The 21861-nt window shown below is 43.4% G+C and overlaps 1 protein-coding gene across 2 annotated transcripts in view; it reads right to left on the minus strand.

Annotated features, from left to right (window-relative positions):
* The window catches only part of ZBTB46 (zinc finger and BTB domain containing 46), a 299861-nt gene that overhangs the window by 192429 nt on the left and 85571 nt on the right, over positions 1-21861 (minus strand). For both annotated transcript variants that reach the window (XM_085619618.1, XM_085619619.1), the window contains one exon: positions 14479-15438. In XM_085619618.1, coding sequence (XP_085475744.1) covers positions 14479-15438 — 960 coding nt within the window. The remainder of the gene's footprint in view (positions 1-14478; positions 15439-21861) is intronic.

The following is a 21861-nucleotide window of genomic DNA, read 5'->3' on the forward strand; positions in this document are numbered from 1 at the left end:
TTGTCTGAGTTTCCTGACCACTAACTGAAGTAGTGGGGGAGGTGGAAAAGCACATGCAAATATCCCTGACCAGTTCATCCATTGCCTTTGGATTGATGGTGGTGATACCTGCTTGCAAAGTGTGGGAATTCGTGCCTTCTTTTATTGCATCATGATAGATCATGAAGTTGACCCAATGACGGAGTCCGTTGTTGAGAGACTGTTGTAGAGGTCTCATATTTAGTCTGGTATGTGCGACTATGTATATACAAGATGCCATAGTGCTCAGAAGTCTGAGAAATGTTTAGGCAGGAATGTGAGTTCCTAGTTGAAATTTTTAATTAATGTTAGTATGTTGTGTATTCGGTCTGTGTTTGGGGATGCTAATGCTAGATTTGTGTTGAGCGTGGCCCTTAGCAACGACTGGTCCTATTGCTCCTTTTTGCAACAGAGCGGTTATTTCTTGTTGCAGAAGGATTTGATGTTGCATGGATAGTTTGTGCTATAGAGGTGGAATATTTGGAGGAGTTGTTATAAGCTCCAGACAATAATCATGTTGGATAATGTCTAATACCCATTGGTCTGTGCAATTGAATTCCAATTTTTGAGAAATTGTTGAAGACGACCCCCAACAGGTGTTGGGTGTTGTGGGGAAAAGGTAAAAAAGTAATTGTTTAGTATTGGTATTTGAGGAACGGTTATTCATTCCTCTACCACTGCAGAAGGTATTTGTTGTTGAGGTTTGCCCCAATTTTAATATTGTGACCCGGAGGTATTTGTGGAAGCTGTCCTTGCCACTTGTTTGTAATTGGGCCTACGAAAGGAACTTCTGTAGGTGTGTGGAGCTCCCACTGATTTTGCTACCTCAGTGTCCTTTTTCATTTTCTCAAGGGATGGGTCCATATGAGTGCCGAAAAGATGTTACCTATCAAATGGGAGATTTAATATGGTTTGTTGTACTTCAGGTTTGAAACCAGATGCCCTTAACCATGCATGCCTTCTTATTAGGGCACTGGTATTTATACCTCTAGAAGCGGCTTTGGCTGCATCTATTGCACACAAAATTGTTGGTGATAAGCTTGCCTTCATTGACAATCTCTTGACCTCTTTTTCTGTACTCGTCTGGGAGGTGTCGGAGAAGCCCCTCCACTTCGGCCCAGTGGGCCTCGTCATATCTTGACAGTAATGCTTGACTATTGGCTATACGCGAATGATTAGCTGCTTGTGCCGCAACTCTTACCAGAGGCATTCATGAGATTGGACTCCTTTTCGGGTGGTGGTGCTTCTCCAGTTGTTTGGGAGTTAGCCCTTTTCCTAGCATTGGACACCACTAAAGAGTTTGGGTTGACCTCTAATTAAAACGGGGTCCGATGGTGGTGCTTTGTATTTCTGATCAATTCAAGGAGTAATTATTCTTGCTTTGACAGGCTGTTTATAAATTTCATCTGTATGAAGTGTCATACCTTTGAAGAGTGGTAAATATTGAGCCCCTCTTTGTGCAGTAGACAAAGTCTCAAAGAGGCAATCCTCCTCTATTGAGTCTTTATACAAAGGTATCGGATGAAAAGTGGCTGCTCTAGCTGGGAGATCCTGATAAGCTGAATCGTCATCAGCTGGGGATGGATGGCTGGGATATAAATCTGGATCAGTGTCAGCATGAGGGTCAATATTATAATCATTTTGGGGATCCCCTGGTTGTGTTTCATCTGCAATATCCTGATCATCCTCTAGTGTTGACGGAGATGACATGTTACCGGATTAGATAATAGTGGTGAGTGAGGTGGTGGAGGTATTGATTGTGGTATAGGTGAAGTAGGAATGGGAATGTGCAATGGACTATTTGCAGCATCCTCGCACTCCTTTAGGAGTTGAGCAGGAATGTCGAAAGCCTCCTCAAAACTCAACTGCTTTTTAGGAGTATGTTGTTTTGGTGGTTGTACCATGATTTTCTTTGTTCCAAGCTGAACTTGAGTGTTTTCTGTTTCGGATTGAGCTTTTGATGAAATGGCTCGATGATTGGCTCTGGGGGAGATTTCGGACCAAAAACAAAGCATTTCAGTGGTGGAAGGTTTGTCATCGATGGAGGAAGTTTTGATTCCAAAATAACAAGTCTTTTTTAAGTGCTAGACCAAAGAGTGAGGTGTTTTGGTCTTGGATGGAAGGGTTCTAGAGGCCTCTGCTGCAGGCCAAACTTTCAGAGCCGAGCCGGACGGTGCAGTTTCCAAGTCATGTTTTCGGTGCACGCCATGGCGTGTGCGCAGTGGCGACCTGTGAGCAGTTTTTCAGTGAAAGTTGAGGATTTGGTTCTCGGAGCAGGGGTAGAAGTACCCACGGTACATTGCTTCTGTGCTGACTGAAGAGCAGTCGAGTCCTCTTCTAAATGAGACTGAATCATAGATGGAAAGTGATTCCTCCTGTTCTGCTGAAGCCTCTTCTTTCTCATCTTGTTGACCGAAAATGTTGGGGACATCGTCCATTTGCTTGCCCTGCATCTCTTGTTGAATAACCCTTCGGTCTCTAAGAGTCTTTTTAGACTGGAAAGACTTACCTCACAGGTGCCTTCTCGAGGTTAGGGTAAGAGGCATAAGTTGCAAACGGGATGTTGGTCAATGTGAGGGTCTTTGGAGCGCCACTTCAGACAGAAACGTAACGGAGTGTTCCGTTAACAGGTCATTCTCGAGCTTGTTGGCAATGGAGAAGTGTTGCCCAGCCAGGCGTGGCCAGTAGGCCAAGGGAACAAGTCGAAAACCTGCTTAGAAAAGTCTAATTCTGAGAGGTAATAAGATACGGATCTAAACAATAGCATCAATAGATAGAACAGACCGAAGGTGACTCAAACCGAAGCACGAGATACTAAATCCGAACCTGTACGGGATAAAAACTAATCTGAAGATGGCGTCGATGACCATGTGCAGTATTACCAAGAGGAGGAGTCACTCAGTCTTGTGACTCGAAGAAAACTTCTTTCTTGGAACAAAAACAACTGGTAAACATCCGAGCCCAAAACTGGATGGCAGACTCATGCAAAGCATGTGCATCTAGAGCACACATGCCTCAAACATTGCTGTTTTTAGTTGTAAGTTTTATTTTTTCATATACTTGCTTTGTGTTTGTGTGTGTGTGTGTGTGTAATCTATTCATTGTGGGAGTGTTTTAAATGAAAGTGGCTTGGAGAATCATGGTGATGTCAGAGTGGCATTTGGCTGGCATGTGTGCAGACAGGCGTTTGGCTGCCAGTGTGCATATGTATCAAATCACTCCACACACAAACCGAACCGAACGTCCACACATTCCACCAGCTTCCAGCAGGGGGATTGCCGAGTCTGAACTGGCATCTGGCTGGTGGTGTGTTTGGCTTTCTGTATATGGTTGGCCTCCGGCTGGCTGTTTGTGTATATGTGGTGACTTGCTGCTGGTCACTACATACACACTGCCAGCCAAACGCTAGTCCACACACTCCGTCAATTGCCAGACGGTGTGATTGCAGTGTCAGCCCTGGGGGAATATGAAACTGATGGGCCCTTGAATGGCGCGGTTTGTTGAAGTGACTGTTGTAATGTGCTGGGCCCGGGGCTGGCAGAGTGATTGATTGTGTGTGTGACACATGAAAGGTGTGTGAATGGCCTGTAAGGTGGTTGGTGCATTGTCGTGGCTTTACAGCGAGTCACTGGTTCATTATTATATAATTATGTTTTTAACATTGATTTCTGTGTTTTCGTGAAATCTTTTGTTAATGCAATTTACATTTTGAACTTTTCACTCACCCCTCAGGCCAAATCTAATCAGTATGTGTGTGTGTACCTGAGTGGTAGAGGATTGTGTAGTAATATTTACCTTTTCTGTCTTTCTCTGACAGGCTGTACATTAGCTCTAAATCTACCAACTCTAGATATTTTTGTAAACTAGACATCCGGGGGACTCCGGGGTGGCTCGCATGGATCCCACAAGTTTTTCATACCCCAAAAGCCCTTGAAGTCCTCAAATATAGGCTAAAACAGATCTTTTCTTCATATTTCTGTGACTCAAAGTACTGGAATCTGCGGGGAGGCGCACATTTCCTGCCAACTAGAGTTCTGACATATCTCCTGATAAAAATGGTACCTCACCTGTGTGGGTGGCCCTAGCGCACACAAAAAGACGCAACATGGCATCATCAACAAAAGCGGTAGCTTGAGTTTTTGGGCCTAGGTTCGGCAGGGAAGTGTGGTAAAAAACCTTTTTGGGACCCACGTGAGGCAAACCACCCTGGTCTCCCCTGGGTGTCTAGTTTTCCATAAATATCTGGGTTCAATAGATTTCCCTAGGTGGCCGTCGATCCCCAGCCAGAAAAAAAACTTTGCTACCCCCTTACCAAATCAGATCATTTTTGTGATGGGAAATATTGACGTCTCCACACTGTCGCGGGCACTAGGCCCACCCACAAAAGTGAGGTACCATTTTTATCGTGATACTTGGGGGAATGGTAGGTGGTATGGAATTAGGTGTTCCCTGCAGATTCCAGAACTTTCGATCACAGAAATAAGAAAAATGTATATTTTTTAGTCAACGTTTGAGGTTTGGAAAAGCTTCTGGGTAGGAAACCTAGTGGAAGCCACAAAAGTCACATCACCCTGGATTCCCCTAGGTGTCTAGTGTTTAAACATGCACACAGTTATGCTAGGTTTCCCTATGTGCTGGCTGAACTAGAGCCCAAAATCCACAGCTAGGCACATTGCAAAACAAATGGTCAGTATTCAGTGGAAAAATATGTGATGTGTCCATGTTGCATTTTGGGGCTTTTCATGTCGCGGGTACTAGCAGTTACCCATACAAGTGAGGTACCGTTTTTAATCGGGAGACATATGGGGAAAAGAATAGTAGAACATTTGTTATTGCAATTTGTATTTCTTTGCATTTGTGCCGTCCACGTCTAAGCCAGTGTGTAAGAAAGAAGACATTTTAAAAAAATGCCCCCCTGAATCACGTTAGTATGGGTACCCACAAATTGAGAGATGTACAAATCACTACTAGTCAAAGACTCCGTACCTTGTGTCTATTTCAGAAATACACAGGTATCCTAGATGCCCATTTTTTAACCTTTATATTTCACCATATAAATTCCTCTACATACGGGGCTATCCAGTTGTGTACCTCAGAGATATATATTATCTACTGGCGGTCGCCAGTAGATAGTTATAGTTAGGACCGAGTTTCCATAGGAAATCTCAAAATTCTATTTTGAATAACTTTGGCGCCGGTTGACGAATCCTCGCGAAATTTTCAAAACAAATGGGGCGCTCTGTTCAGCTCCTACCCTGAAAGTCTCGCGGTGAATCGTCTAGCGGGGGCCGAGAAAAAGGGGGGGGGGTCCCAAAACGCGTTTTCCCCATGTATTTTTCCATAGGACCTTTAGTTGCAGCTACAGCCCGAACGGCTGAACAGAATTACTTGAAATTTGGCAGAGAGGTAGCCATAAGGTCAAGGAAGTGCCTTTTGCAGGTCTGGTGTAAATCTGTTCAGTATTTCCTGAGAAAATAGCATTTAAAACCATATAAATATCTATACGCGCGCACCGTGCGCGCACCCTGCCGTGCGCGAGCGCAATTCTGATTGGTTGTTAGATGTCAGTAAACATTCGAATCGGTCGAAATCAGGAAGTGTCGGCCGCCATTTTGTCTCTCGCAGTCTGAGGCAGTGAAAAGCAAAGGTGGAGAACGTGAAAAGGGGGCAGGGTGGACAGTTCCTGACATCCTCGCCTTTGTCAGGGGGTCACTGAAGGACCCCCCAGAGTGAAATTTTTCTTTTTATTTTTACGAAAAATCGCGAGGTGCGCGCACCGTACGCGCACGGCACGCACTACGCTTCGCCCACAGCGCGCGCACGGTGAAAATAAATAAATATTAATAAATACATAACTTAGCATTTAAAAAAACGTACAAATTCACTTAAAAAACCATAGGTTTCACACATGTTATAGTTAGCTGGACATTTCACTCGTAAAAAAGAAATGCAATTCCCCCGTTATAGTTCGTGCAGGCAACTATAACTCACGCGACCACAATCCTCTGCTGATGATGTCAGATATTACATATATTACAACGTGGTCAAAAATGGGCGTTTTTTCCTATACATTTTTAATAGTTTTTTTTATTTCAACAGTTAGTTTCTTTGGGAAACCCTTGAGGTGTCTACACAAATGACCCCTGGCTGAACACAGAATTCAGTCTACTTTTCAGAAATCTAAAGCTTCCCAAAATCGCCGATGGGTTTCACCCTTATTTCCACCACAAACTAGAAGGTTGACATAACAAAAATAGGAAAAATGAGCTAGCGCTTTAAAAAACGCCAAACCTGTGGTTAAAAATATATATTTTTTTTAGCTCTGTATGCTCCTGAAAGCAAGCAAGATTGTGACTTTAGCACAGCAAACCTTTTTTGGATGTCATATTTAGGAAAAGAAACACTTTTACAGAGCATTCTCCCCCCCCCCCCCCCCCTTGCCCCCCAAAAATGTAGTTATATATTGGCTAGATCTTCAGGTCCCTCCTGGGGAATCATAAAACCCTGGGTACCTCTGGAATCCCCCAGATGCTGGGGGGGGGGGGCGCGTTGAAAAAATGCTATGGAAGCCTAAACGAGAACTACTCCAAATAGCCAAAAAAAAGGACTGAGCATTCTAGGAGAAAAAGACTTCGTAGCCAAGTGGTTAAAAAAAAAATATTTAAATTAAAACTTTCGGTAAAAAGCAAAACAAAAGACTATTGATTTCTGTATGCAATGCATATTTAGATGGATAAATATTTAAACGTGATGATTCAGTGTACTTTTGAGCAGTAAACCCGTCCTTCTTGCACTGCAGAGGAAAATTGAAAACTAGACAGCATGGCAGTGAAGGGTTGACACTCCTCTGTGGAGAAAAAGCTCATCCCATTCTACATATTTTAGAGCATTAGCAAGACATAAAACGTAAGTGGCTCTGGAGTACCACTTCAACAAGTGGATTTAGCCACACTTCCTTCTCCAATATATCTGGGATTCAGCGACCACAACACGTGCATTCAATTCTACATTTAAGCTAGTCATTGCCAATGTTTCGATTTTCTTAAAACAAGGCAAACATTACAAAAGTAAAAAATATATTGTTTTTCATCACTACAAACAGGTCATGATTATGAGTTTTCAATAACATTTAGTTTAACATGATAATAAGCTCTTACAAGGTGGTTAATTATTGAGGCATCCGTTTAAAATTCACATAACGTCATTATGCTGCATAAAATGAGGAAATGCTTTTCTGAGAGAACAGCGAACAGTTCTGCTCATGAACAAGGGGCTTTACATTCTTCTACTCCGGGGGCGGCTGGGGATTTTTAGTTTTTTTTAATTTAAAGCAGCAAATCAGACTTTTACTCCCATTCGGTTTGTGGGTGTGCAGCAGGGGAAATTCTTTAGGAAACTACCCCCGACAAACACTGAGATGCAAATGGCTCGAATAATTACGTTTCCATAGTGGGCGAGGTCATTTTTATTCCAAAACAAAAAGAACAAGAGAGTTACTTGTGAAGGTGGTTCACTTTTTGCTAACTCCACCGGAATTATAACCTCATCGGAAAAGAAATAAAAATCAGTACTTCCAATTTCAAACTGAGAAGCATCATCTGAAGGAAAACATGTATGCTAAAAACCAAAAGCAACTGAGGTCCTTCAGTGACATCTCCCTTACAGTATTTCTTTTATAAAATAAGAAATAATATCTTTACCCCTCTCCTGGCCTTCAGGCAGCAGAATGTACAGTTCAAAAGTTCCAAACAGGAGTGGACAAGTCGAATACTAACGGGGTAAAAACACTTTAAAAGAAGCCAGACGTTCAGGGAAAACTCGACCAATACTGAAGTTAGTTAGGGATGAGTGTGTGGGAGTACGAGATTCACTGAATTTTATCAACAAATATTTAAAAACAAACTGTAGTGAAAACAAAAAAAGAAAAAAAAGAAAACCACCTGCTTTCTATTTAGAACAAATATTGAAAAAAAATAATGTGTGTGATGGTTCAGTTTACTTTTCGAATGTAAAATAGTCCCTCATACACCGAAAGGCAAGCACTACAACAGAGGAAGAATGACGCAAACTGCATTAACGGAGAAAGACACCTCTCTGTGCGGAGCTGAAATCCAACCGTTGTGAAAAAAAAAATTGGCAATAGGTACTGAAGACAACTGTATTATTAAACCAGACCTAAAAATAATTACAGTATACCTGGTCCAGGCAAAAACACCATTACCATAAACATACATGATGCCAGCTTTTTTCTCACTCTCATCTGTCTCTCATTTGATAAGACAACATAAATGACCGATCTAACTATTGAGCAAACATTAACCTATCCCTAGCTCAGTGCAAACTGTGGAAAGGGAGGCACAGAGATACCGTAAAGAATATATGGAACTAAACAATCTGCTTCACTATCACCAGGACTTAAGCCCTAGAAAAGACACCGCATTTGACCAGGCCAAAATCTTGGAAAAGGCCCTCTTCATAGATGGATATAAGATACATCTTCAGATTCCCCCCCCCCCCCCCCACATCTCTTTTCAGCAGATACAGCGAAGTGAAACCACACTATACAACTAGAAAGGAATATAGAATGGGATCAAGTTTGAGGCCCGCCATAGAGTAGAGACAACCCTTTCTCCCCAACCATCTAGTATACATCAGGAATGACACAACCCTTATACAATTTATTAAAGTGCAGAAGACACCTCTTTAAAGAACTGTATATCCCTGTGAACAGTCACCTAATACTCCCACAACTCGGCCTCACAATTACCTTCCTCCCACGAACTGCTCGCCAATGTCTAGGTTGCACAATGCAAGGGTGCATGCTAGACATAATGGATCGGCGTACCACAAAGAAAAATCGGGTATTAGGACACTGCACACACGGATTAGGGGCGCAATACTACAGAGCAACTGAGGGAGCCATACTGCAAGAGGCACCAGGGCTGCTATACCACACTGTGGTCAATACCGCATGGAGACACCAGCTCAGAAATTCATAGGAAGTATGAAAAGAATATGCTTTCATAAGAGGGATACTAGAGTGTCATTTAAAAAAAGACGCTAGGAAAATGTGGCATTTACTTAATCAGAGAACATATTCCATGGAAGAGAACATTTATGTAAAGCAGCAAAGAAACCATGATATTGTAATGACATACACGAGTTCCAGTGAGTAATCCATATATACCTGGGACACACAGAGTAAGCACTACATTTCCTTTAGCTAACATTTTTTTTAAAAAGTCTAAGACTACAGCAGCGAATTATAAAAACGAACAATTTAATTGCTACCAAATACTAAATTCGATCCCATGGAACACTTCTTACTTTAGGAGTAGTCGAAAGACACAGAGAATGCATTTAAGTACCTTTCTATGAGAACCATAAGTGGATCTCCATTGCTATACAGCACCCTACAGTACAAGAACATAAATAATCCCCAGTAGGGCTGCCAGGCTTTCTGTAAATGGAAGGGGGCTGCAAAGGGTCAACTGTGATGAAACCAACCACTTGTGGTCCCCTCAAGCCTTCGTGATAAGCAATGGAAAAGGAAAACACCCCAGCCCAGGAAAAAACTGCTGCCTACTCATGATGCACAATGAATTACTCATCCAAGAATGCATAACTGATACTGGTCGACAGGAGATGCAATTTCCTGCACAAGCATTATTTAAGAGGGATCAGACATTTGTAAAGAAATGTGGGAAGGATTATGTGAGATGCCGAGACTTATTTCTTAATACCAAGATAAGTTTTACTCCCTCGTTTTCATATTTGGGGGTTATGTTTTCGCAGGTCGGGACATAGAAGCACGCTATTAATGCTAGGAAATTAAACTTAGTAAAATCAACTGCTGCACCGTATAATTTTGCCCACAAACTCTGTTAATAAACCGGTTAATAAAATGTTAACTATATAGAAGACCAAGCGTGCAGCAACAGCTTTGTTTGGGACAGAGCTATGGGGACTCAGTGATATGAATTCTCTCCAAATTGTGGAGAATGCTTCATTTAGAGTTACTTGCCTAAAATTCGTCAGTCAGAACTTGATATGCCATTTTTAGTTGAAATAGCTCATACTCGTCCTATCCTGTTGTGGCACAAAGTGTGGTCCTACGCTGATTCTCACCAAAATTGCAAGGTGATGGAAGACTGTATTAAATTGACAGCATTCCTTCAAATTCAATGGCTGAAAAAAATGACAGACTTGCTAGGATTTGGGGTATCCAGAATATTTTTCAAGACCTGAAACATTGCAGCCTGTTTGCAGGAAAGAATCAAATAAGATGTGCCTTATGATGTTCGAGGAAGCAAGGTTGACCACTGAACTTATCATATCTATCGTAATTAGTAAAACTCACTTTGGTCAGTTTTGCCTTACAACTACATCTTAAGTTTGTCCATAAAACCCAGCATAAGTTTGTCCTGACATGCTGTACACTGGATATTTTTCGACTAATGACTTTGACTCCAAATGATTGGTCTAAAAACGTACCTAAATGCTCATGCGACAACACATCTACTCAAAGCACCTTAAAAACTCTGTTTAAAAAAAAATCCATTTTAAGGCTCTGAGGAATCTATACATTGTACCGATTTTACGTAATTTGAATTTTCAACGTCACCATGCTTTTGCATTTAGAAATATTACCATCCCTAGCAATGTGCTATTATGTGGTAAGTTATCTGTGTACAGTTTAATAGCGTAGAAAAATAATTTTATTGAATGATTTTAGGATTGTGAGAACTGTTTAATTTTTTTTATTTAGAAAAAGTTTGCTTTGACGATTTCTGATGAAATCGAAAAAAGTATACTTTGATTTGACAAGCGATCAGAGCCCATTTGTTGCTGCTGCAGTCAATGATATGCTGGACTATGCTTTACGACAGACCAGTTACTATGTATCGCAACCTATTCGGTTTACTTGCCACATACATTTAAAGATTACAACCTTTAAGAAATTAGCGCTCATCAAAATGCATATTTAAGAGTGCACCATGGTGCTTAGAAAGGTCTGCCATCATTGAAATTTACAAATGAACTCAAATTAAGAAGTAAAAGCTTGCTTACTGTGAACTCTATACTGTGTGCACTTCAAACCTCTAGTGCTCTAGAAATAATCAGTGATTCAGAAACGTGTAAAGCCTTAGGCGCATACACAAGGAGGCTCTGTCCTGTAGTGCCTGTAGCCGAGCACCCCCCATCTTCCACAGAATGATTAGGGACCTCCACAAAAGGCGTATTCTAAAGCCCTGGTGAACCCGAAGACTGCCAGAAAAAGAGCTCCAGGCAGAGCAACATCATAGACACCCACCATGCACCCGATTACCCGCTTGTCCCAAGGTCAGACAGTTTGGGTTGTGGTGGCTTGCCCCCACTTTCGGGCATCGAGAATTAAGCAGGCGGAAGGGTGGCACGTAAAAGGTGCAGGTCAGTAAACTCTGTTCCTTTAAAGAAAGACAACTTTTAACAGTTACTTTGCAACTTTTAAACAAAATGAACATTTGACTCGAAGCTCGGGGAATATGGTAGATAACTTTAAGATCACCTATTTTTATCTCTTCTCATCAAACAAACTCTCGGATAAATCCTGTACTCCGAGAAGCAGACACCCCACCACAATTAGGAAAAGGTTGTTGGCATTAGTATTCTTTTAAGAAAGATAAAACCCCTTCCCTCCCCACCTTGTAACAAAAAGCCAGTTGGAAGAGACGTCTCGCTAATGGCACTGCTAACACTGTGCTTCGTCCTGTACATTTACTGGGGCTCGGACCAACGTCAGGAAAACCATTATTTATGTCCTCCAACCTGCCCCTAGTACAGGCATTCTCAGTTTCCATGGCAGCCAGAAGGAGATTAAGACTACTGGGTCACGCTAACCCTCCAAGGGGCTGGTCAATTTTCTCAAGCAATTCCAAGGAACATATCTGCCAAAATCGAACGACTGAGGCCCAGCCAAACGGTTTCTGCTGACCGACTCACAAGAGGGAGTAACCGTTCGAGCGTTTACCCCCATGAATATTAAAGGTGCGCCTTGCACCGTACGCAGGCACTGGCAAACAACTCCACTGATGTGGCAAGTAAAAGGAATGGTAAAAGTAGCATCCAGTGCAGTGAAAAGAAACCCATGATTGTAAGCTCCCTAAGGTGACATATGTATATACTCTCAGCATTGTGCACTTTAGCTTCAATGGATCCAGATCCTACTCTTACTCCAGAACTTGAAAGCAACTTTGTCAGCCAAAGACAGACAGCCCTAAATGTCTTACCAAGACAGTAATGTCCGGTCTCTCCAGCCATCTATTAAATCCCATGACTTTCTGTGTACTGGTCATACTAGCTTCCAATGGCACCTAAAGCGGAGCTTTACACCGGAACATTGTGCTCAGACACAGATGAACAGCAGCAGCAATATTATTGCAGAAGCCGAGTCAAACAGGCATCAGACGGCCTATAAGGTGATCTCAGCATCAGGAGATCCACAGCTTCGGTTTAAATGCAGGTAATGTCATGCACAAGCATACGCATGCCCAAAACATCTACAGCAGGGGACAGTATAAGGTTGCCAAACCAAGTGCCACTCACTCCTGCGGTCTGCCTTTCCAAGGAATTCAAAATGACTCTCTCCTTTTCCAAGGCACCCCCCATTCCCATGGGGGTACATTTTCAAATTGGTAACATTCACAGACACGGAGATGTGCAAAGAGTGCACCAGGTAAATAAGAGCATGCCAGGGGCTACATTATGGTTATCAAGCAACCTGGCTGTGGTCAGAATGTTAGTGCTTGCTGGCACTTTATGCCACCCTAAAGCCACTTCAAAGGGGGCAGAAAAGAAGGAAAGGCAGTAAGACGACTTATGAAATGAGCGATCTTCCAAAAAGCGCTTTTACAGTAATTTGGGGATATACAATATGTTGGCACGAAATGAGCTCGAGTGTGACACCTAGACAGCATGAAGTTTCAGCGCAAAGGAAATGAATACTTTCCTACAGTGCATTTCCCTTTCACTATGGCATCAGGAGGGTGTGAAGGTGCAAGGTAGGGAAAGTGGAAAAAAACCTGAAGAAACAACTGTTTCTATATAATTTTAGACGATTGGACAACTCTTTTATACTCACCAAGTTAGGACACAAGAGGGGGGAAAAAAGCGAACATGGCCATCAGCGGAAAAGGTCTCCTAAAGGGAAAGGAATGCTGAATTCCAAATGCACCTGGATTTGGGCAGCACGTCATGCACATTTCAGCCAGGATGTGTACAAGTAAATACAGGCTCCTTCTGCTATCTGCCTTCTTAAACCTTTAAAAGGGAATGCTGACCACAGCCGCCAGGTTCCAAGAGGGCTTACATCAGGTCTACTACTGCCTGGTAAGACTGTATCTGGATAAGAGCGCAGTGATTGGTGAAGGAGTGGTCCCAGAGGCTCAAGATACCTCTGCTGTGCTCCATCAATGGCACAACACTGCAACCGAAGCAACTCGAAAATGGTCTACGTTGGGCCCTCTGTCAATCAGTAATGCCCCACAACACTACTGTGAATGTTCCCTTTCGATCGAGGATATAATCCAATGTTGCATTAACGGTGTCAGACAAACACTGGGGGTGCACTGTTGGAAGAGCAGTTTCTTTTGATAAATCAGTGAAGTTTTACATTGGGTGTTAAACTGCCATGGTCAGGCTCTGAAATGAAAATAAAACCATCAGGAAACAGAGTACCTCCCAGGAGAATCGTACCACATACTTGTCTCCAACAATGACGGTTCCCACACATTCGTTCAACAGGTTGGTGAGACAACGCTCCCACAAGCTGAAAAATATTCACATCAGCAAAACAAGCCACTGACCAAAATCAGATTCGTAAAAATGAAAGACCCTCATTCAGACTTGCCTACATCTGCGGCCACTGGTTTCCAGAAGGCTGCTGGAATTCTAGGGGCAGCATCAAGCACCACTAGCCCTCCAAAAATCAAACGTGAGGATAACTTTAAAAAAAAAAAAAATGTGGTACTCTCTATGGCATGACATTTAATTTGTCAATGTAACTGAACATCACCTTCTGAAGTACATTATCACACTGTCACTATGCATTATGTTCACGTGTAAGGGACTTCAAGACATGGAAATAACGGACCACTGCAAATTGTTCTGTCTAATAAATGGTCTAGTAGGCAAAAAAAGTGATAGCCAGTCACCACTCTAAGGGTATTAGACAAAAAAAATGACCACAAAGAGAAAGAACACAGAATGAAATGCCAGTCCTAACTACCAGCAACAACAGAAGAGATGACTTTGCATGGTTTGATAGCTTAACTGTTACATACATCAGTTTACTTATGAAAAGGTATTAATGCACAGCAGACGTTTAGACACCTTCACAACTTATGCAGAGCTCCTTCTATTGGGTCAAAACAGTTAAGATTAACCAAAGTAAACATCACACTCAAAACAAAGTGAACTCACCCGTCTCATCTGGACCGGCGAAAGACCACACAAAAGGTGGACCAGGCGAACCCGTTGTGCTGTCTCCATCCACTTGCTGCGTGATGTGCCGGACAGTCTCTTTATTTTTACGATTCTTCCGTCGTCCTCCCGATTGCCAGCCTTCCCCTGAGCCCTGTTCAGAGAATGCACCAGCAGTGTCATCTTTGACAGGCCGCAGTTCATTCCCATTATAATGGAAAGGAGACGACTCCTCATCTTTGATGCGCAGTGGTCCGTATCCCACGTCGCTGGACCACATGGACTGGGATGAAATGTCATCATGGCTGTCTGCTTTTGGCTCCTGGTCCTCCTTGCCATAACTGCTTCCACCCTCATGACAGCTGGCAATGGCCGAATCCCCAGACGAGTTGGCTGGACTTGTTCGCCGGGCCAGCCATGGAGAAATACTCCGACCGGCCACCACGGCAGAAATGAGAGCATCCGTCCCTCCACTGGAGGTAGCACCAAGGTCATATTCCACAATCTCGTCTGAAGACTCATTCTTGATGCTAATTTCAAGTGCAGCTTTGATGAAATTGTGGCAAGCTTGGACAATGTCCGTCATCTGGAGATAACTGGCAGCAGACATCACCTCTATGACATTCTTGCTGGTCAGCGCCAGGTGCGCAGAGTACATGAAGTCAATGATGGCCTTGAACCCGGCCGCAGTCACAATGTCTAGATGAGTAACTGTTGCCTGGTCAGAGGTCTTCTGAACCTGGCAGTAGAGTGTTTTGAAGTAACGACTGCTGCCAAGAAGCACGTTCTTGTGAGCCTTGAAGACCTTGCCTTCCACAATGACGCAGACGTCGCAGAGGATGCCATGCAGCCGCTGCTCGTTCAGCTCCTGGAGCAGCTGCCGGTAGTGGGAGGCAATCTCCATATCTTCTTTGCGGTTATTCATTTGCAAATCGTTTCTTAGTTTCCCTTCCACGAAAACTACAAAAGGGAAAGAACCGGAGAAAAAGGTGTTAACCAAAACAATGAGAAGTAAGTGAAGCCTATTAGGGGGGAGGCGGGGGAGGTTTAGGAAACAGCAAGGGGAAAAAAACCAAGCAGAATCTGTAGACACCCAAAACCTAAAATTACAGCCCAACAAACTTCCATCTCACCAACCAGGAAGCAGCAGCACATGCTTAATGAACCTCTCTGGCAAACAGGCAGGCACAGGGGGAGATTTTCTCTAATGATAGGGTTTCAAACATTCAAAAGGTTGTGGGCAGCTGAAGGCTAGACTATGTGCCACGCAGGAGGATGCAGCGGTGTCATGGAGGAGTACGTTCTCAAAACGCAAAAACTACATCCCACTTAATGTCGCTATCGTACAATTTCATTGTACTTTGCTGCACAATGGTTCAAGTACATTCTGCAAAAGGAATCTTCGAGGTACAGGAAAGATACCACCCCACCAAATTAAAAAATGAAGGCTATGTCATTTTAGAATTGGATGTCATTAGGTCAGATCAAAGTTGAGCATTTTGAAGTTTCCCCATATGCACTAAAAAGACTGATTTACTCACAGAAACAAATACAAATAAATAAGATGCAGAAAAGTAAGGATTGGGGATACGTTTACTATATTTTCCACACCACCTGAATGATAGACATTATTAATAAAGCATTACTGAATATTTAGGTACTGCACACCGCAAGATCTGTTGATGCTATCCCCCAGAATGGTTTCTGATTCCTTAACTAAAGGATGCAACAAATCAAAAAGATTAACAGTATTTTATCAACGATGACCCCATACTTAAGGCCGACTACAATCACATTTCTAAGCTCTTGATTAAGGCACAAAATACAGAAAGAAGTTACATATCAACTCCAAAAATCACTTGGTCTTCTACTCCTCCAATACAGCACTACGCAGTTTCATTGTATAAAATCTGCTCTCATGGACCCTTGCAAAAAACACTCTGAACTAGTTGATCGCTTGTATATCGCTTTACTGCATCCAAATGTTGCTTCAAGGTACTGAGCAGCTAAGGTGCTATGTCCACCGCTACTTTCACACTGAGCCCCACTCGCACAAGGATCTTTTGATCTCTGCTTGCAATCAACAATGGATAGCACTAAACGGTAAGAGAAGGGTTGTGGGCACTGGAGACTGGCCCTTCGAGGTCCAGATGTCATGGCTACTTTTATCATGGCCATAATCATTTAGGGATACAAAATCCAGTCCAGAAGGCAAAAACATTGGACTGATGATTAACCATATGCTGTCAAAAGTTTTACGAGAACAGCATGTGGGTACTAGAATCACCACAAAAAGTAAACTCCTAACTTGAATGGGGGTGGGGGGGAGGGACCGAGCTTACTTGATGACAATAGCAGAGGTCTCTCACTAGGCCTCCAGGAAATCTTCAGCTGGATGTCCACGAACCAGCTAAAGTTAAATGGGGAGAAGACAGAGATTCTTCTCCTGGGGAAAAATAAAGATCTGTGGCAGGACACCCACTGGCCAACATCTTTGGGCGCCTTCCCCACCCCGGCTACCCAAGCTAGGAATTTGGGGGTGTGCATTGATGATTCATTATCAATGAAACAGCAGGCCAACAAAGTCGCTGGTGTCTGCTTCACGATCCTTAAATGGCTGAGGAAGATTATCTGGATGCTGCCTGAGGATACCCAGAAGACCGTAGTCAATGCACTAATTACATCTAGGCTTGACTACGGTAACATCTTATACCTGGGTTCCAATCTAGCCGTGATCAGGAGATTGCAGCTGGTCCAGAACTCCGCAGCCAGGTTGCTGTGCAAGATTCCTAGGACAGCAAGGATCTCGAAGCATCTGAGGAACCTGCATTGGTTGAGGGTAGAGAACCGAGTTCGGTTCAAAGCCCTGACATACATGTTTAAGATCAGGGCACGAACTGCACCAAAATACCTGCAAAAATTGGTTAGGCCTCATGTTCCTGCACGCAATCTCCGTTCTTTAAATGGAGCAACTTTCGTGGTTCCCAGATTCAAACTGGCCCGAATGGGGGGGAAATCTTTCTCCCATCTGGGACCAGTTCTTTGGAATTCCCTCCCCTTAGCCTTACGGAAGGAGGAGAATTTTGCCAGTTTTAAGAAAAACGTTAAAACTTGGCTTTTCAATAAATAATTGTGGCCCTTGAAAGTTACTGCCTCTATGTTTTGCCCTCTTAGCCCTGGCGCCGGGAAACCCTTTGTGGGTATCTGTGCGCATTACAAATGCAAAAAATAAATAAATAAATAATAATAGGGTTACGGAAAAGGTTTCCTTTGACAGCCTCAGAGCTTAGACCATAACACCATGCCAAATTGTTATACAAGGCCACCAGTCTGATCTATGGTCTAAAGTCATGGGATCCAATCACATCAATTTTGAGGCTGAGAGTACAGAAAAGGGTTCTCTTCAAGATCCTGTGTCTGGTCCAAACGGCTTTTCATGGATCAGTTCACCGCCCGCTACCTCAAAACATCAACAATGCTATATAACAGTCTTTGAAGAGCTTTTGACACAATCAAGCATACATCACCTAAAGCCATTCCTCAGCCATTTGGAATTAGACCCTTGGTTAGGTCAGGCCCCAAGTTTGGGAACGTACCGCTCTCCTAGTTCCACGTTACTATGACCCACTCTCTTTTATTGACATTGCACACACCAACATGATTGCTGAAGATTTTTAGAATTTGGCTAAAGGCAATATAAAGGAGTTATCGGGAATAAGTCAGCATGTGCTCTGATGGGATCGTTAACATCCATAGGCACATTATAAATTACAGTAAACAGTTGTGGTAGGATTTAAACCTGTGACTATTAAGTTACACAAACATCTCTACATACACTACTCAACCCATATCATATGAAACTGGCCAATAGCAAAAGCCATTCAATGACGCACTGCCTAGTGTAAAATATGATTATTAGACATTACTTGAACCGCCGAAAGAGGGGTTGAACAAGAAACTCAGCATAGACATCTTTGAAAAAATAATTTTTAAGTAGAACACTTTTCAGTTTACATACAAATAAAGACTATTGCGTTGGGTCAAAATGTGTTCTGTTTTCATCAGGTGGTCAGGACAAAAAACATCTGCATTTAAATATTGTCTCACCTATGTAACAGCTATTGGCTTCGCCAATGTATTTTAGTCCTGCTTTACACCAGAATGGCTGCTGTTCAGCATGGCTAAAAGGTAGTGGCGTAGAGGAGAGTGCGGTAGAGTGTCATAGAATGAAATGCAAAGAGTAGAGGGTTGTGGTGTGGCACAGAGTGTAGTTGCGCAGAGTGGCGTACAGTTGTGTGCGTAGGCTAGAGTGGACTTGTGTAGAGTGCACTGGCGTTAAGTGTTGCAGAGTAAAGTGGCATGGAGTGCAGCGGAATAGATTAGAGCATTCCACTGTAGAGTGAAATGGCACAATGGTGAAGTGAAATGGGGTGCTGCAGAGTGCAGTGTCGTAAGGTAAAGAAGAGCGCCACAGAATGTAGTGCCATAGAGTGCATTAACAAAGAATGCAGGGGCGTAAAGTGCAGCGGAGCAGAGTGTACTGGTTTAGAGTGCACTGGTGTAAAGTGTTGCAGAGTGCATTAGCACAGAAGGCAGCGGTGCAGAATGGCGTAGAGAGCAGTGGCACAGTATGCATGGTGTGGTAGCACACTGCTCTAGGAAAGTGGGCTATTAGGTAGTGAGGCTCCACTATGCAATAACTTCACGTTACTTCAAATATGTCCTTGAATTGACAATAATAATTCCCTAGCTCGGTCCTGGTAGTGTGGCACAGAGCAGTCAGGCTTTAATAGAGGAACATGTGTTAAGCATTTCAGAGCACCTACTTGGATGATAAGTGACTGAGACAACTCAAAGGAAATCAGAAACCAATTTATGAAAACAAAGCAGATATTTATATAAATTTAAACACCAAAACGAGTACAATTGGATGAGTATAACCGGGGTTATAGATTTATAAAGGGAAAATGAAATCCGTGCATTTCACTCCTGCAAAATGTTAACATTACGGTCAATGGGGAGATGGACTAGTGAAAACGGTCACTGGCCGGTCAAGTTCCATAGAAACAACTGAGTGGTAAGGTGAGGTGGGTTTCAGGACCAGTCTCAGACAGGCAGTTGAATTTTACCTGGCTCGTAGGGCCTGGGTGCAGAGTAGTCCTGGCTATTCTTGTGCTGAAAAAGTGAGCCACAGGTGCAGACTTTGCCGCTTAAATGGTGCTGGTGAGGAAGGGGATATAAACTCTCGACAACAGGGCGTTAAATTGAAGATGCTACAAGGTTCCCTCAGGCACGGCGTCAAAAGAGGTAGTAGTAGCCTGGCTGGCCACCAACAAGCCTTAGTAACAGCAAGTTCGACCTTTGGTTGCTTTGACATCCTGGAGTCCAGGGAAAAACGGTAGCAACCTGAAACTTGCTGGAGGTCAGGACTACATTTCCCATAATGACCTAGACCATTTACTTTTGGAAATTCCCTCTGCAGGCCCGATGGCCAGTGATTCTTTGGATCCAGAAGTGCGGTTCTTGCATACAGGGGACTAGTAGGTTTAGTCCACGGGAGTTCTGGAGATCCCATCGGCTTGCGGAGGGATTCCTTTTTCCTTTGGAATCGGTCTCTTGTCCAGGACGAGTCGCAGTTGTGCAGTTGCAGGTTGGTTGCCACAGGTGCAGTATTCAGCTCCTTTTCTTTGTGCAGGTCTTGAAGTTGCAGACTCTGGTTTCTTTTTTGTCCTTTGATTGCAAGGTAATCGGATCTGAGGTTCGGGTGCCAAGGGAGCCACATAAATCCTAGATTTTTGAGTGTTAGGTGTGTTGGAGATAGTAGCCAAAGGGCTACTAGCCCCAGTTGCTAATCCTCCCCTCAGGTGACAACTTCAGGGGAGGGGGGGACGGTCACCTTTTCCACTCAGATGCCTCTATTCTGCCCGTTTTAAAAATGGAAGAAACCTCTACTCTGCCACTTTTAAAAATGGCAGAAACCTTTGGCCGTACAGAGCATGTAGCCCGACCCTAGGGGTGTGGTCAGCCTGAGGGCCTATGCTTCCCGACTACCTAATTTTCCTGCCTGCCCAGTTGCAAATGTGCCTGGGGTTGGCTTTTTGCCTTCTTGGGAGAAGCCTACTTACATATCAGAAGTAGTGAGCTTTGAAGCTCATCACTTTTATATATGCCAGTTCACAAGCCATCCTGTTTGGGGTGGAAAGGGGCAAGGTAATACCTCCCTTCCCAGAAGGCCTTTGTTTCTGATGCCTGGGAGCGTTCACACCTTGTAGCAGGGAGTCAGATTCTTGTTGTGGTAGCAGTATTTGCAGGCTGTCAACCAGGGCACAGGAAAGGCTGAAACAACCATGTGGCCTACCCCTAGCGTAGCCACCTTGGTGCATGCCACATTAAATTAGACTCTGGGAAAAAGTTGGGTTTAATGAAACAACTGTCATGTTTGGTATCAAACAACTTTTCGGTGGGTCCATAATGAAGCGGACAACTTGGGACTGTCCACTTGCTAGCCCATATTCTATGCCCCTAATGGAAGGAATCTACCATATGGACATATAAGCCTGCCCTTATATGTCCACACCTTTAATATAATGCACCCTGCCTACTGGACTCAGGAGACCTACCTTCGGGATGGCTGGCATATATTAAAAATAGTGCTGTGATTTGGCCACTCATGGTGAGGGGAAAGTAGAGTTTGAGCAGTTTGCACTGCTCATACAGTCTGCAATGGCACGACTGCCATTGTCTTTTTACTTGTGTCACTCGGGGTGGTACAATCCATGCTTTAGGAGCTGGTGACCACTTTAAACTTCTATTCCTTGGGTACCAGGGATTTATAAGGGGATTCAAGTCCTTGCCAACGGGGGGTACCAATTCACATGCATCATATTTTAGAGAGATCACTGGCGCTGGGGCCTTGTTAGCAAACTGAAGTGCTCTGTCAGAGTCAAAACCATCAGCAATGGAGAAAATACTTTGGGTGTGGCAATACAAAAAGGGTACTTTCCTACATGCCCCCTCCTGCCCAATGCCCCCAGACGAAAGACCACGCACAACTAACCTCCACCCTGGCAGTTATAATCCAAGTGGAAGAATCAGGAAATCTGGAAACGCCACCTGCATTGGCATGGGCAATCCCAGGTATGTCTTCTACTGAAAAGTCCATACACTGTAGGGGAATAGACCACCTAAACAACTAGGAGTTCTCTCCTCTCATCTGCATTCACCACCTGAGAGGTCTATAGTCAGTTTGAACCTTGAAGTGAGTCTCAAACAAGTATGGTATCAGCTTCTTAAGGGACCAAACCACAGCAAAAGCTTCCCTCTCAATGGTTCCAAGTTCAAGAGTCACTCTTATTAGCCCAAATGGACAGGTTAGGTAAACCA

This window comes from Triturus cristatus, chromosome 7, assembly GCF_964204655.1.
Source record: "Triturus cristatus chromosome 7, aTriCri1.1, whole genome shotgun sequence".
NCBI lineage: Eukaryota > Metazoa > Chordata > Amphibia > Caudata > Salamandridae > Triturus > Triturus cristatus.